Below are 15625 nucleotides of genomic sequence, written 5' to 3'. Positions count from 1 at the left end.
ATTACCCACCAAAAACAGAAAAAAAACACATGGTAATTTTCCTTTTTAGAGCCAAGAAATAAAACAGAAATCTTTTTTCCATGTTTTTGTTTTATGTTAAATAATTGAATGAATGCATGACAAACTGATCAAAAATCAGCTCTGCAAACCTTTTAGTACAAAAGAAATGCATTCAACACATTTGTCAGGTCTCAAGGACACACAGTTAGATTTGGAAAGTAAAGAGTTTCCCGGGCACCTTTAAGTCAGGTTGGATACTTGGACCAAATACAATCTGTCATTGCTGCCTCTCAGTGTTTATTTTCCACCAGCTTTTATCACTCTTATCTGATGTTATGTCAGAGCTTTACCTGAACTTTACTTTGTCAGTCCTTCACATTAGTCTGTATGAACACACTGATAACATACTTAGCCTGAAAACAAACAGCTGCCAACGATGAAGCAGTGTTGAGTTTGTCACCTGAACTCACGTGTTGGTTTGATGAAGGAAACAGGAGACTCATTCAAAGTTCAAATCCCAGCATTTATTAAAGCTAACAGCAAAATAGCATTCAGAAAAGGAGATCGTTACAGAACTCTGGGCCAAACTATCTTTCCCTGATAACAACATGCAGTTGTGCCAGTTCACGAAGTCTGGGACCCTACTTCCTCCTATCCCGGTTTCTTTATTACTGTTACACAAAGGAAGCAAAGAATGTAGGCTGAAGCCTTCTTCATTGGCTGTTGCCCGACCGGCCTTCGCCCAGGCGCCTCCTTCGCGGTTATCTGACTCCATTTGACCTCCTTCACTCGTGCCTGGGAACAGCTGATTTTCCTGTATGAAACAGAGAAAAGAAGACAGAGACAGACACAACACTCCCACATCCTCAAGGCTGTCTCACATCTATCAGTTAACCATGCCCTTGCACACTTCTGTCCTCGTCTTTACCTATGATGTCTATCTGTGGCATGTCCGCCCCGCATCTGGAGAACAACCCCTTCACACATCCTTGGCTTCACTATCTGTAACACCCTGCTCCCATTTGAGACTTCAGCAACTCCCCAACATATAGTTATCAAAAGCAAGCATCATAACCTTGCAATACTCACACACACAATGCTATTGCACAATGCTAAAAATATTCTTCAATTCCCCCTTTTGGCCTCAGATATTCTGAGGCCAATCTTACATTTGCTCATCACGATAGATCATCACCTCTTCTTCTTCACCTGCCAACAGAGGCCTCTGGTATGGAGGAGGAGCTTGTTTCCCCTCGATGGTAGTAGTGATGAGACGTACACAGAGAGAATGAATACATGGAATCCAGCAACATCCACATAAAATAAGCATAAAAATCACCTTCTACTTCAGGACTGAATCTTAACCTCTGTATCTGAGAGAAAACCTTTCTCCAGAGAGCACTTAAAACCTTCACACCCTATTCACTGGAGTTCATACAAACACCTCAGAGTATATAAAAACACACACACACAGCAAAATATGCAACTGGCAATAAGCTGGATATATGAATATTTTTTTTTTTCGTTTTTTTTTTACAGTCACAGAGTCTAATCCTTGGTTTCCTCTGGATCTGCCTGCTGTGTCTTTTAATGACTGTCTGATGTTCTCCAGGGATCTCCCTGGGGGTTCAGCTGGAGTACACCTACTCCAATGAAACCACGTCTCCCCTTTACCTTGGAGTCTGACAGCATGCGATGTTCTTTCCACCACCTTGTAGGGTCCAGTCCATCTTGGCTCTGACACTTCCTTTTGATGACTTTCAGGAGGACCCACTCAGTCACTGGTGGAGGAACGTCCTTGCCTTCATCTCGCTCACCGTGAATCTGGGTGGAGAAAGCTCAGACAATAGCCGTTAGTTGTTCATAGTAAGGTTTATAGCTTACTGGGCTTGAATTCCCCACTATCAGGCTGGCTCCTGGCCCCGGGAACTGTTGTCCTGTGAAGAGTTCAAACGGTGTGAAACTTGTCATGCTGTTCACCGTGCTCCTGATACTCATCAATACCAATGGCAGTGCATCTACCCAATTTAGTTTAATTTGAGCACACACTTTTCCCAACTTTTCTTTTATGTTTCTATTCATTCTTTCCACTTTTCCTTGAGATTGAGGATGATACACTGTTCCAAAGGCATGTTTCAATCCGAGTATCTTTTCTACTTCTCATAGATCTGTGTTTCTGAAATGTGTGCCATTATCAGATCTGATTCTTCTGGGAAAACTGTGAAATGGAATGTATTGATTTATTAAAAAATTTATTACCAATTTTGCATCTTCATTTTTTGTTGGTAAAGCTTCTGGCCAGCCGGTGTATGCATCCACTGCCACCAGAAGATACCTGTAACCTCTTTCTCTTTTTACCATGTCAGTATAGTCAATCACTATTTCCTGACCTGGAAGTTTGGGCAATGGAAATTTTCCTTCGTGAGGTTTAACAGTACTTTTTACATTATATACATTGCAGATTAAACATTCTTTCACATGAGTTTCCATCATTGCTGCCAGGTATGGATGCCACCAATAACAGAGATATCTTTCCATCTGTCTCTTACCACAGTGTGTTAACCCATGAGCTTCTGTCAATACTGATTTCATCAAACCTGGAGGCAACACTGGTCGGCCATCCAGTGCTCTCCACAGCTCATCTTGTTTCACTGCTCCCCTTTCAACCCATACTGATATATCACAGGGAGAGGCCAGTTTTTGTTCTGCTATTAACATATTTACATTACACACAGGTAACAAGTTATGAATGTTTTTTTCTGCCTGCATCTTCTGGTATTGAGACTGATACCCTGCTTTCCTTTTGGCTGCCTTGTCCGCTTCCTCATTTCCTCTGGCTGCCTGCGTGTTTGACCTATCATGTCCCTTGCATTTCAATACCACTGCTGTTGGTTTCATTAGCGCTTCTGCTAGTTCTTTCATTTCTCTCTCATGCTACTACTTAGGCTGAGTCTGTGTACATGTTCACCTTCCTTCCCTCTGACAGTTCAAGGGCCGTTATTACTGCTCTTAATCCAGCTAGTTGAGCTGACACATTCCCTTCCACTTTTTCTGCTCTGACTTCCTCAAACCAACCTTTACATCTTGCTCCACTCTTTCCTCACATTGGTGTGGTGTTCCTTACTCCATGTTGTCAGCCATGTTGATGCCTTCATGTGTGTAGGTGTGCGCAGCTCCTAGAAGTTTATCTAGCCTAGTCTGCCTTAGTGATGCTGCGTGTTGTTAAAACTGTCAATGCATGTCCCATTACTATGTGTGCTGTGTTTTGTAGTAGTTTAGCTACTCCTGCCACATGTCTTGTGCATGGTGGATGTCTTGCCTCTGTTGGATCTAGAGTTACACTAGCATACATCAGTACCTGTCTACCTCCCCCTTTTTTCTGAAAAAGCACTCCGTTCGCAGAATGTGCTTTTACAGAAACAACAAAGAATGGTTCTGTGTAATCGGGGACAGCGAGATCAGCAGCTTGAGACATGTTCTGTTTGAGGCTAATGAACGCTTGTTCCGCTGCAACTGTCCAATTTAGACATGCAGTTAGATTTCTCATACCTTGTTCATTAACTAGATTTTGAGACTTTAAAGCCTATCTCGAACAGCTTCATTAGCAGGGAACGTGTCGCCTCTAGGCAAGAGTCAGGTGATGCAGCAGCTAATAATATGTCATCTACATATTGAATTAGTACCACACCCTGTGGCTGGTGCAGCCCACACAGCTGTTGTTTGAGTACCTGGTTAAACAGTCCTGGTGACAAAATAAACCCGAGGTACACGAGTATACCTAAGACGGCGTCCTTGGTATGTGAATGAGAAGACGTCATGCAGATGGTCAGCTAATGGAAGACAGAAAACTGTGTTAGTCAAATCTATGCATTAAAACCACTGATGGGGTGTGAGAGCTGCCATAGCAGTATACGGATTGGGCACGGGGACCGTTGGCATCGCCGTGATCTGATTAATGCGTAGCAAATCATGAGCCATGCGGTATTTACCTGTGTGTTGCTTCTCCACAGGAAGAATTGGAGTGTTCCAAGGTGAGGAAGAGGGTTCAAGAACACCGGCTTGTAACAGCCCTTCAATGGTGTCCTGTATGCCTAGATCAGCTTCAGGCTTATGTTTATATTGAGGTTACCAAATGGGTGTGATGTCAGATAGGTCAAATGTGATTGGATCAATGTGCGAGCAAAAACCTACATCTGTGAGTCCTTGGGACCACAGGGAGTCAGGTAATGTGCTAAGCATTGCATTAGCATTTTCATGGTCAGTTTTTTCTCTGCCATGGAACCTCTCCATTTGCCTGTGTTCCAGGATCACTACATCACGTGTTGCATGTGTTATTTTATATGCAGATTCTGAAGGGGAACACTGAAGGCCAGAAATCTGAGTTGGCATCCAATCTGTGACACCACTCAACCTTTTAGTCATGGGACCCAAATCTTTAGCTTGGTGATTAGCATGAACCATTAAGATGATATGAGGTATGGCTTCTTCAGCCATCTCATACCATACACTTTGTTCTGGTGTCAGATCAACGACCGCAGCCACACCCTCTGGACCTGCCAAAATAAACGGAGAAGTAATTTGCCAATTCTTCCCCTCAATCTCATCATAAAACGCATGTTGGTACATTTCATTACCTTCTCTATCATAGAACAGAGTGACATGATAAGGATCAATGGGGGAGGCATAAGGATGCAAAGCCCGCAACCAAGGTCGCCACTGCGTGAACAGCGTTACTACACCATTATGTTTCACATCCTCAGGTTCCAACGAACCCCAGTAGATGTCAGCCCACAGAGTTGGCACTTGTGGAGTTGTGTCAGCCGCCAGCATCATATGTGAAGTCGTATGCAGCAATGGAACAGAACAGTTTGTGGTTATGCCATTTGGGAACGTGACTGTGAGCCCATCCGGACTACACAACACAGAAGCTCCACATTTTATCAAGAGATCTCTACCCATGAGGTTAACAGGTCATGATGCTGCCTGAACATACTGACCTGTCCCGCCAGGTTTCGTGAGTGGCAAAGCTTCTGGTCTACCCGAGAACCCAACAACCTGGACACTGTTAGAAGGAAGTCTAGATTCAGACAGTTCATTAATGATGGTTGAATATCTTGCTCCTGTATCCACAAGGAGAAGCAGTTCTTTGTTTTCTACCATCATAGGCATGTAGGGGTCTGCCAATCCTACATGCTCCTGAGCTCTCAGGCCCCATCAGTACTCATACTCTTCAGAGACCATCGGGTATTGACCCCTTGGTGGTGCAGTCCCTGGGTTTGGTACTTGATGCATGTGCTGCCCATGTTGCTGAGGTGCTGGACTGCGACTGGGAGGCTGCCATGGCCTCGGCCCCGGCTGATATGCGTGTGGGCAGTCTCAAGCCCAATGTCCTGTTTGATGGCATATGTAACACTGATCTAGCGCATGGTCAAACCCTCGGCAACCGCTACATCCCCTGCCTCTGCCCTGAAAGACCCCCGCCATGCCCCCTGTGTAATTTCTAGGATGTTTAGGTGGTCTAGGCACCCAATTCGCCGCTGGATACAGGTCAGGATGGGTGGGCGACTGTGGTTGAGGCTGTTGCACCATTTATTTTGAGGCTTTTTTTGAATCATTCACAAGTTTTCTGGCAGCCTCAAGCTGGAGTTTAAGAAGCTGAGTTTGTACTACTTCAGTCTCTGCCTTCTATGCATCAGTTTTACTTTTGTGGGCTTTCATATGGTGAGAGAGATGCTTCTCCCACTTTGCACAGTCACATCCTGGGATGTCGGGATTGCTTTCCATAGTCGTTTTAACAACTTTGGGCATCCCCTCCATCACAGCTTTACTAAATAGTGACTTCTGCAGCTCGCTAGAACCTGGATTCTCTCCAGTGGTGTTTGTCCACTGTGTTTTGCATCTAATCAGAAAAGCTGGAACATCCTCTCCCTCCTGCATTGAGAACACTAGTGAGTGCACTGCCCCGTGTGGAACTGGATATTTTACACGCATTGCTTCGCCTATAACAGTGGCATGTTGCAAAAACGGCACTGCATCAGCTTCTCCCCCTAGCTTAGTCATCGCCTCTTAGCCTTCTCTATCTCTTCCCTTATCAATTCTAGCTCTGACTGTAACAGCCCACTCACTTCCTCCAGCAGTTTGTTCTTCTCCTCCTGGCTTATTTCTTCCGTCTGCAAAACTCCCTCTACCTTGACCACTGGCATCTGATGAGGTGGTAATAATGCATTTAAATCAGGATACAACTGTTGGGCTGTTGGTGGTGACAGTACTGCTTGCCAGACCTTATCATATTTTTTCAAGTTCTTTTCTCTCTCCTCCTTAGAAAAAACACTTGACAGTTGTGCTCTCACCTTACTCCACTGCTCTCCCACTGAACTCACCATCATATACTGTGGAGGACCACACCCTCCATTCTTCTCACACTCTTTGTCGAATTCCCCTTCCATGTTTGTGTATGTGCGATATGAATCTGCCTTCAGTCGATGGTTATCTGCACTTACCTTTTCAATTGTGCATTACTCACCCTCTTCAGCAGATCCTGATGAATTTGATGAATTTTGAATCCTTCCCTCAACAGCCAGTCAGTTTGTATGGCATAACACCCAAGCAACTGACCCAATCAATCTTGTGCTGCAATCAAGCCAGTCAGTTTGTATGGCATAACGCCCAAGCAACTGACCCAATCAATCTTGTGCTGCAATCAAGCCAGTCAGTTTGTATGGTGTAACGTCAGCGGTAACCACAGTGGTTTCAGCTGAGCTGCTCGTCTATAAAAGGACACCGAGCAGCAGCAGCAGAGTAAACATTTGCCCCAGCAGAGAATCCATCATGAGGAGTCTGGTGTTTCTGCTCTTTGTGGCTGTGGCCAATGCCAGAGTCTACAGCCGCTGTGAATGGGCCCGGATCCTGAAGAGCCATGGGATGGATGGTTATCGTGGCAACAGCCTGGCCAACTGTGAGTACTAGCCTGTCGCTCTGGTACTGTATCTGGAGCATTTACATTCATTTATGTCTTAACAGCAGTACAATACACAGACGTTTTGCAAAACTTGTCGTACCAAACCACATTTAAAGCCAGCCATTGATTTCCATTTGTTTCAGTACAACATGGAAATCAACTAAAATACCTTTAAAGTTTGGTTCCTGCTTCTGCAGTTGGTCGGAGTGGACAGCATTAACTTTTGTTGCATTATATTGTCTCATATGTTATCATGAGGTAAGCAGTTTGTAAAAGAAAATGATGGTAAATATACTTCTTTGATTTCTCACCAATAGTTAGATGAGTTAAATATGAAGCTATATCAAGTAGCAGGTTAGCTTAGCTTAGCACAAAACTGGAAACAAGGGGGAATGCGTCAGCCTGACTAGGAGGCAGTTAGTCGTCCCAACTAAAAAGTATTCCAACAAATACATGTACAGAGATTTGTCAATCTTACACTAAGGTTTTCTCCAGATTAAACAAACATGATATAAAGTGCTATTCTGTGAGCTGCAGAGGTGCTGGTAGGAAGATCTTTCAGCTGCTCTGTATGTGAGTCTGTTGTGTTTCCTCTGCAGGGGTTTGCCTGAGCAAGTGGGAGTCGAACTACAACACTAGAGCCACCAACAACAACAGTAATGGGTCCACTGACTACGGCATCTTCCAGATCAACAGCCGCTGGTGGTGTGACAACGGACAAACGCCCACTTCAAATGGATGCAACATCAGGTGCAGCGGTCAGTGATGAACCACCACACCCAAAACTTGAACTGCACGGGGACATTTTCCTCCTGTTTCATTACTTCCCACATTGTCATGAGAGTTTTTGTCACCAATCACCTTGTGTCCTGGTCCACCACCTTGTGCGCCAGATGTTCTTCTCAGGAGATGGTGGAGACCAAAACAGAGCTAATTAGTGGATACCAGATTCACATTCATTAGGTGGACACACACACAAGTCCAGTGTGTAATTGCTGGATGTGGAGGGAGACAGGTGTTTGCCAACATGTTAGCCACGACAACCTCAGAGGATGATAATACAGCCAATGTTTTGTTTTCAGTTTGCTCTTTTTTACATTAATATCCTGTTATTTAAACTTTTATTAACCTGGTTTCTACATGTAGACTGGGGCATGGCCTTCAGGCACTGAACCCTGGCTGCTCTTGACAATTGGGCTCACACCCTTGGTGTTAATTCAAACAGGGATGGGAAGGACTTAATTTTCTAACTAAAATCTCTGTGGACTCTGAATGTCCTAGATCTAGATTTAGATTAGAGAAGGTCTGAGCTGATAAAAATGTTGATACTTTCACCTTCAGTTATTACCCTGCACTTACAGCAAAGAGATTCATGAGATGATTTTACCTCTCAGGCTACATACAGGCTGCCCTATTCTTTTGGTGGAGATGACTAGGGCCATATGCCAGACACTACACAGGGCAAAATTAAGTGCAGACAACTTTTCCACATGTTGTTTGGGTGAAAACTAAATTATTATTTAATCCACTGTTTATATTCTCTTTCTAAGATGTTATAGAATTGTACAAGTAAAAGGTAAAGCAAAGTCATCTTCCTGGTGAAGATGCAAATAAAACAGAAAAAAGTTGAAAATCAGTTTGTTGTTCATGCTGTACTTGCTGCCTCCTCCTTTAATGTCCACTTTTTCAGATTACATTCAAGTCCAGATTTTTTTTTTCTTTTTTTCCACAGAGCTTCTGACTGATAATGTCAGTACAGCGATCAACTGTGCCAAACGTGTCGTTAGGGACCCCAATGGCATCCGTGCCTGGTAAGACCTGATTAGGTGATTCCCAGACACAGACTGTGAAGCACCTCCACATGTAGACAGATGAGTGACGTACCTCTGTCTGGTTTCAGGAGGGCCTGGAGCCGTCACTGTGAGAACCGTGACCTGAGCGCCTATGTGGCAGGATGTGGTGTGTAATCAGTTCACGAAACCAGGAAGCTGTCAGCGACATGAACTTGTCCCATCTTCAGCTGCTGTGAAACATCTCGGCTGTTTCTGTGTTTGATTTTACAGAAGTAAAATACATAGAAGCTACAGACAATTACAGTTACAGTTTATACTTTACCTTTACACCTAATCAGAGAAGAGAACTGTGGTCATTTCAACCTGTATCTCTTGTTATTCTGCTCAATTGGAACCAAATTAAACAGCTGATTTCCACTAATGACTACTGTTACTTTAATATAAACGTGAAAACAATGATTAATTAATAGTCACAGTTTGAGTCTACACCTGCATGAGGTTAACTTGATGTTAACCAGATCTTTTTCAATCTCCAACTTAAGCTGGTGATGCATCTCCAGGCTGCACTTAGGCAATCAAAGATGTTCACGTAGCTGTTTCTCTCATGCTTTGTATGTACAGCTTGTATGACATGTACTTTTTTAAAAATTTCTGTTTCAATCACAACCCCTGACAGATATTGAATCAACAGGTCTGATTCAATTCAATTTGTTTGTATCATGCCAAATCACATGATTTGGGGGGGGGGCGCTTCAGAATGAGGACTGAGAGAGAGACAGAGGAGAAACACAACCTACAGGCTCCCTCACATTTACCCAGAACACCCTGCTGCTCTGCATAGGTTCACACAGCAGCATAATTGCAGCTTTACACTGTAATTAAAAAAAAAATCCTAACTCAAGGTCTGTTGATTAACTTTTTCCAGAGCCTTCACCTGCATCTGGTCCCACTCAGCAACATGGTGTCTGCTCCTCTAATATGCTCATGAAAGTATGGCAGCTTCCACTTCCTTTTTATATTCTTGACTTCGCTAGGTTCTAATATTCATGTATGTGTTTGTCAAGGATGTATTAATCATTAATTATCCAGTAGAAATCTCAGTGCTTCTTGAATTCTTCCTCACAGACCAGAAGTGACTGAATGACCTTTCAATGCTTCATTCCTCATTTTAAGTGAATGAGACCAAATGCAGCCAGGCTCCAAAATTTGGCAGATTAATGCCCATGGTTTAAGAGTGACGTGTTTAGTGCTGTGATGTTTGAGCGTAAATATATGCACTTCATCAAGAGCATCATTAGCAGCAGTAGCTTCATGTCTCCATTTTAACCTCCGCTGGTGTTTTCTGATTCAGAGCACGAACAGAGCTGCTGTTAAAGGATGGAAACAGGAATCCCTGGACGAGAGAGAGAGAGAGAGAGAGAGAGAGAGAGAGAGAGAGAGAGAGAGAGAGAGAGAGAGAGAGAGAGAGAGTGCATCTGGCACCAAGACAGGAATTTAAATGTGTAGTTGCAGTGATCAGAAACTGGCATCATAGAGCCATTAGCGGATGCAAATGAGGGCAGAGCGGGCAGGCTGGTTTGTCTCACTCTGTCTTTAACACACACACAGATAACACAGACACACAACATGCACAGTGCACACAAACGCATACAGTCACACATACAGAATCCAACATCTGGAGTGAGAACAGTATCTGACAGAACAACATCCTGATGATTTTGCTATTCTCAGAGTCTTACCAGTGGAGGAGCTGAATGTAACAGTTTGTTGTAAGGGTGGTAGAGGAAAGGTCATGGGGTAAATTCATAATAACTCAATTTAAAACTGTGATAAAACTGAATCTTTTTAAATACTAATATTTTTAATCGAATTAAATGTTAAACTTGGTGTACCAAAATCTCATCCCAACCTAAATTTTGATCTCAGGGCAAAAATATTGGCTCAACCCTGCTTTACCCTAAAACCTGACCCTTAATTCAGCCTAAGGATTTGGAAAAGTTATTGTTTTTATCACATCTCACGCTGGCTACCTGTCTCAGCAAATGTTCTGGAGCTGAACTCCAGCAGGTCTCAGGGTGAGATGAGCAGATCGATGTCAATCTCCTGTCTGTGTGTGTTAAGTGCAGAGCTGGAGCTGTTGGCCTAGTTTAACACAAAGACTGGAAGCAGGTGTATTTCTGAAGTTTAGACAGACCCAGGGTAGCTGTCTCCCTCTGCATTCAGCCTTCATGCTAAGCTAGGCTAATCATGTACTGACTCCAGCTCCGTACTGAATGTGTAATAATCAACATCATCAAAAACACATCTGTATCAGCAGGTTTTAAAAACACCGTCAAACAGTTGTGAATATAATCATTTATTTACTCCAGTCCAAGAAATGTACACATATGTTCTCTTAAGGTACAAAATTTATCTTAAATAAGCAGTTGTTCTATTTCATATTCATGTAAATTTTCATTATTTAATTAAAACCCCTGAAGACTTCTTTAAAACTGATGACGATCTGACACCACGAACGACCAAACTTATCAAAGAGCACATTGAAATTGAGTAGTTAGAGTTAGCAAAAGCCGTCCAGCAGTTTGCAACCTGACTTTGGGTTTAATGAGGGTATTACTTGTCTTTTTTTTTTTGTTTATTTTTTTATTATTTTTTTTATCAGCATTATATAAAAAGAAAAAGAACTTATACCTGAATTTGAAAAACTGAGAAAAGATAAGTGCTTGCTGTAAAGTTTGCACAGATTATAAGTCACAGAAAAGGATTAAAGGCTTCAGTTGCTTTGAGCTGGTAGATCATCCACTTATTGCTGCTGTTGCTCCTCTTGTTCCTGTGTTGCAGTTTCCACTGCTGCTGCAGTTGTCTACTATCATGTGTCGTTGTTGCTGGTGTCTTTGCCGTTGCTGATGAAATTATTGCTGTGGTTGCTGTTGGTCTCCCGAAGCTGACAGATGCACAGAGTGACGTCATCCTGAAAAAAGTTTCCTTAACGGGAAGGTTGAGACAATCGCCCACTTAGGACAACGGGTCAGTGCAGGTGATATTTAAGTCTGTGGGTGGTCTGTTTTTGGTTTGATGTCTGGATTATGATGAAGAAGATGATGATAAACCTGAGGCTGGTGAGCAGAGGATCTCTGGAGAGAGACAGAGAGAGATGAAGAGTTACTGTTGTTGATAACACTTCAGTCTAAAGAGTTGTGCTTCGTTCACACAGTGAACAAAGGAAGAAGTTTGATCAACCAGTCTCTTTATTTAATTTCTCTGTTATGTAAAATAAACCTATTTTACTTTAAGACTCATGTGATGTTCTCACCTCCTTGGTCCAACCTTATTCAGGACTGTTTCAACATTTGTGATAAATGAGACCATAGAAGGGTAGTTGTGGGGTCAAAGAATGGATTATGTCAAATAGGGCCCTCTTAAGCACAGAAGTACCAGCATGTGTGTTAATAATGACTCAGGTCTACTCTGACATCTTCTACTGTGAAATAAAATGTGAATATAATTGTGAGGCTCCCTGCAGACACCTCTGAACAGAACTCTGCCTCCTCCCTCCTTCCTCCGTTGACCCCAAATGGACTCGTTAAGCTCGTCATAATGAAACCCACTTAATAAAAAGACTCTACAGCACAAACTGTCTCGCTGCTGTGTTTCCTCCGCCTCCTGAAGAACAATCAGTCTCTGGACACAAAATGCCTAATTAATGTGAAGAGCCTCCATGCTAATTATTAGCTTCTCCATTAACCCTTCTACACCTCCTCCTGCCTGCTGCATTAACAAGTGGGGCAGGGCCACAATTAGGACTGCTAGTCTGCGGATGCCTTTTGCCTGCACAGAAAACATTTTAATTATACATAAAACATCAGAGCGAAGCGTTCACACAGCAGGAGAGCAGCAGCACTACCACGATGAAAAACGTCATAATTGACAGAAAAAACAAGTGAGTTTTTCTCCAGACTGCTGGTAGAGATGTTATGAGCCTGTCTTTCCATTTTAATGCTACATTGTGGTGTTTTGCATCCCTCCTCTGTTCCATTTTAAGAAATGAACACTTTTTGAACCACTCATTCCATTCTGATCCACCATTGTGCCATTTTGAATCCCTTCTCTTTTTTTATTCTGAATATTTCACTGTTCCATTTTAGTCCATCCTTTAGTCCTACCCACTAGTTAGCATTTGGAATCCTTTATCGTGCCATTTTTAATCTTCTACATTCCATTTAGACTCCCCTCTTTCAGTTTTGAATATTTCATTGACCCATGTGAATCCCTCCTTCATTCAGCATAGAATCCCATCTTAAATTCCCCTGTATTTACACTTTGAATCCCTTCTTCTTTCCATTCTGAATTCTACTTTATGTCCCTATCCTTGATTTGGTATCCTTTCTTTCCATTTCAATATGTAATTATGCCATTTTGAATCCTTCATTGTGCCCTTTTAAATCCATAATTCTTTCAGTTTTACTCTTTAATTTTGCCCTGTTCCTCCTCTTTCCATTTTAAATTTTCAATACACCATTTTTTGTCCCCCTTGTTTCCATTTTGAATACCTAATTTCTCTGTTTTAAATCCTTCTGTGTACCATTTTGAATCCTTCATCATGTCATTTGAATCCCTCTTGTCTTTGTTATTTTTATCTATTGTATGTGAATCACTTTTAATTGCCATTGTTTATGAAATGTCTTATACAGGTAAAATGGCCTTGCCCCGCCCACCCGTTACCATTTTGAATCCTTCGTCGTACTGTTTTGAATATCTGGTTTTGATTCTGGACCCTTTATTATAGTATTTTGAACCCCTTCAAGTTTCAATTCTTCCCATCTGAACTGAACCCACCCAATCCTTCATTTTCATTTCCAACACGTCTTCGTACCATTGTGAATCCCTCAGTCTTGAACTAGGTGAATGCAGGTGTTGCTTAATCCAAAAAGACTTCCACTGTTTTTGTGTTCCATTGTTTTATTGTTTCAATGTGTTAATGTCTGTATCTGAGTGTTTTCTTCTTCAGTGTTTCAGAATTTTCATGTTTCAATTTGATAATCACTGGCTCAGTCTTAATTACTCCCTAATAATTAGAAAATCCTGATAATCTGCTGCTTAATCGAGGCAATGCAGCTGACTGACAGCACACACACACACACACACACACACACACACACACACACACACACACACACAGCAGTTATCAGCCTTGTGAATGAGTTTGAAGCAGATAATTCTCTGTGTCTCTACATCCTCTAATTACCAGCAGCTGAAAAATGCTGCAGGAGTCTGAATCAGCTCCTCTGGAAATTACAAGATACACAGCTAATAATCTTGCACACACACACACACACACACACACACACACACACACACACACACAGACATGTGTATTGCAGTGTTTTCTCTGTCAGCAGTGTGACTCTTTAGTCTCGATCAGATAGAAACACCAGTCTGCACATTTAAAAGAACAGTCCAGCGTTTGTGAAATCCTCTTCTTCTTTGTCTCCCTACAGTCAGATGAGAAGCTGGATATCAGCGTCATCTGTGTCAGTGTGACGTAAACTTATAGAAAAACTGAAGAGCGGTTGAAGGGGTGGGGTGGGGGTTTTGGGACACTGTTTTCCTTTTGCTCTCGTATTCAGGGATGTAATGTAACAGGGAGCACTATAGAGCAAACCCGTTTGTTGTGTATGTGACAAAAAAAAAACTCTTGGTCTTCACAACAGTCTGGTGTGCTCCTGATGGCTGCAGCAGCAGCAACAACTGAATAAGTCACATCCTAACACTTTGGTACGTTAAATTATCTTTCAAATTACAAGCCCAGGGACTCGCAAACAACTGCAGTAAACATTCTGTACAGACATAAAAATTGTTTGTCTCGTTCAGTCAGTTCAGTCAGCGGTCCTGGCTGTGCTGGAGTATGGTGATTGTATTTATATGCATGCTCCTCCATCTGCTCTTCAATCATCACATGAATTGTATCACATCAGGTTCAACAGACAATGGCTGATCACTGTGGTCTGTGCAGGAGAGTAGGTTGGCCCTCCTGTCAGGCAGAGTAGAGTTGCACTCTCTGACGTTTAGCTATAAAGCACTTGTAGGAAAACAGCCTGTAGCTCAGGCAGACTGATTCCACCACCACATCTCAGAGGTGTTTCAATCTTAAAGCTCATACGTTTAGAGCAGAGCTTTGCAGCGGGATCTGAAGATGGATCAGCTGATTCTTTCAGTCCTGACTTAATCATTATCTTTTCACTATTTCATCCTTATTTCCTTTGTGGTTTCTAAATTTCACTTTGACTTGCTTCCTTCCCTTCCCATTCTAAGCTTATATCTTATCAGTGTATGTTGGATGGATGTAGAATCCAATGCTGAAGAGTCTTAAAGCTGCATTCTATCTAATGACCATCAGGGGGCGACTCCACTGGTTGTAAAAAGAAGTCAGATTGTATTGAAGTCTATGGGAAAACGTCTCTACTTCAATCACTAGTTTCTTCTTAAATACAACATGATGTTCATTTTTTAAATTATGGTCCATTTAGAGGAAAATAGATGATAAACAGGGAATGCATTAGGGCGGGGCTACTGTGTGATTGACAGACTGTACCACACACAGCGAACTGCCTGACCATCAGGATAGAGTACGGAGCAGATCAGATCCACCCCTCACTCCTCTTCAGCTCCACCTTCTCCTCCAAAAATGGTTTAAAGTAAAACTCAAGGCCTCGAAACAGCATTTCACAAACTGCCACACTGAGTTGACTAAAACTCGACTAAAATTTTCAAATTTTTGACTTCGACTTTGACCTCCTATAGTAACTCTGTCTGTCTGGGCACAGTTAAAGAATTATTAACTGGGGTGGACAGTAACTCCACCACACTTTAAGAT

At 42.4% G+C, this 15625-nt stretch overlaps 2 protein-coding genes and 1 long non-coding RNA gene across 4 annotated transcripts in view; 1 reads left to right on the top strand and 2 right to left on the bottom strand.

The window, feature by feature from the left end:
- Nucleotides 1–502: 502 nt before the first annotated feature.
- LOC139611729 (uncharacterized) lies at nt 503–6716 on the bottom strand. Its single transcript, XR_011686349.1, has 2 exons — nt 1675–6716; nt 503–814 (listed from the first exon to the last, which is right to left on the bottom strand). It is a non-coding gene; the product is annotated as an uncharacterized lncRNA (long non-coding RNA).
- Nucleotides 6717–6755: 39 nt separating this feature from the next.
- Nucleotides 6756–9168, top strand: LOC139611728 (lysozyme C-like). Its single transcript, XM_071466609.1, has 4 exons — nt 6756–6955; nt 7558–7716; nt 8691–8769; nt 8859–9168. The coding sequence occupies exons 1-4, from the start codon at nt 6829–6831 to the stop codon at nt 8923–8925; spliced, it is 432 nt and encodes a 143-aa protein (XP_071322710.1). The 5' UTR covers nt 6756–6828; the 3' UTR covers nt 8926–9168.
- Nucleotides 9169–11091: 1923 nt separating this feature from the next.
- Nucleotides 11092–15625, bottom strand: part of mbd2 (methyl-CpG binding domain protein 2) — a 29397-nt gene continuing 24863 nt past the window's right edge. For both annotated transcript variants that reach the window (XM_071466128.1, XM_071466126.1), the window contains exon 7: nt 11092–11885. The gene's annotated coding sequence lies outside the window, so the exon portion shown is untranslated. The remainder of the gene's footprint in view (nt 11886–15625) is intronic.

The sequence above is a fragment of the Trachinotus anak genome, unplaced genomic scaffold (assembly GCF_046630095.1).
Source record: "Trachinotus anak isolate AG129_WGS33_773 ecotype Australia unplaced genomic scaffold, CSIRO_AGI_Tana_v1 ptg000028l, whole genome shotgun sequence".
Classification (NCBI taxonomy): Eukaryota; Metazoa; Chordata; class Actinopteri; order Carangiformes; family Carangidae; genus Trachinotus; species Trachinotus anak.
Note: the sequence above shows the minus strand (reverse complement) of the source record. Positions and strands in the feature narration are given on the sequence as shown.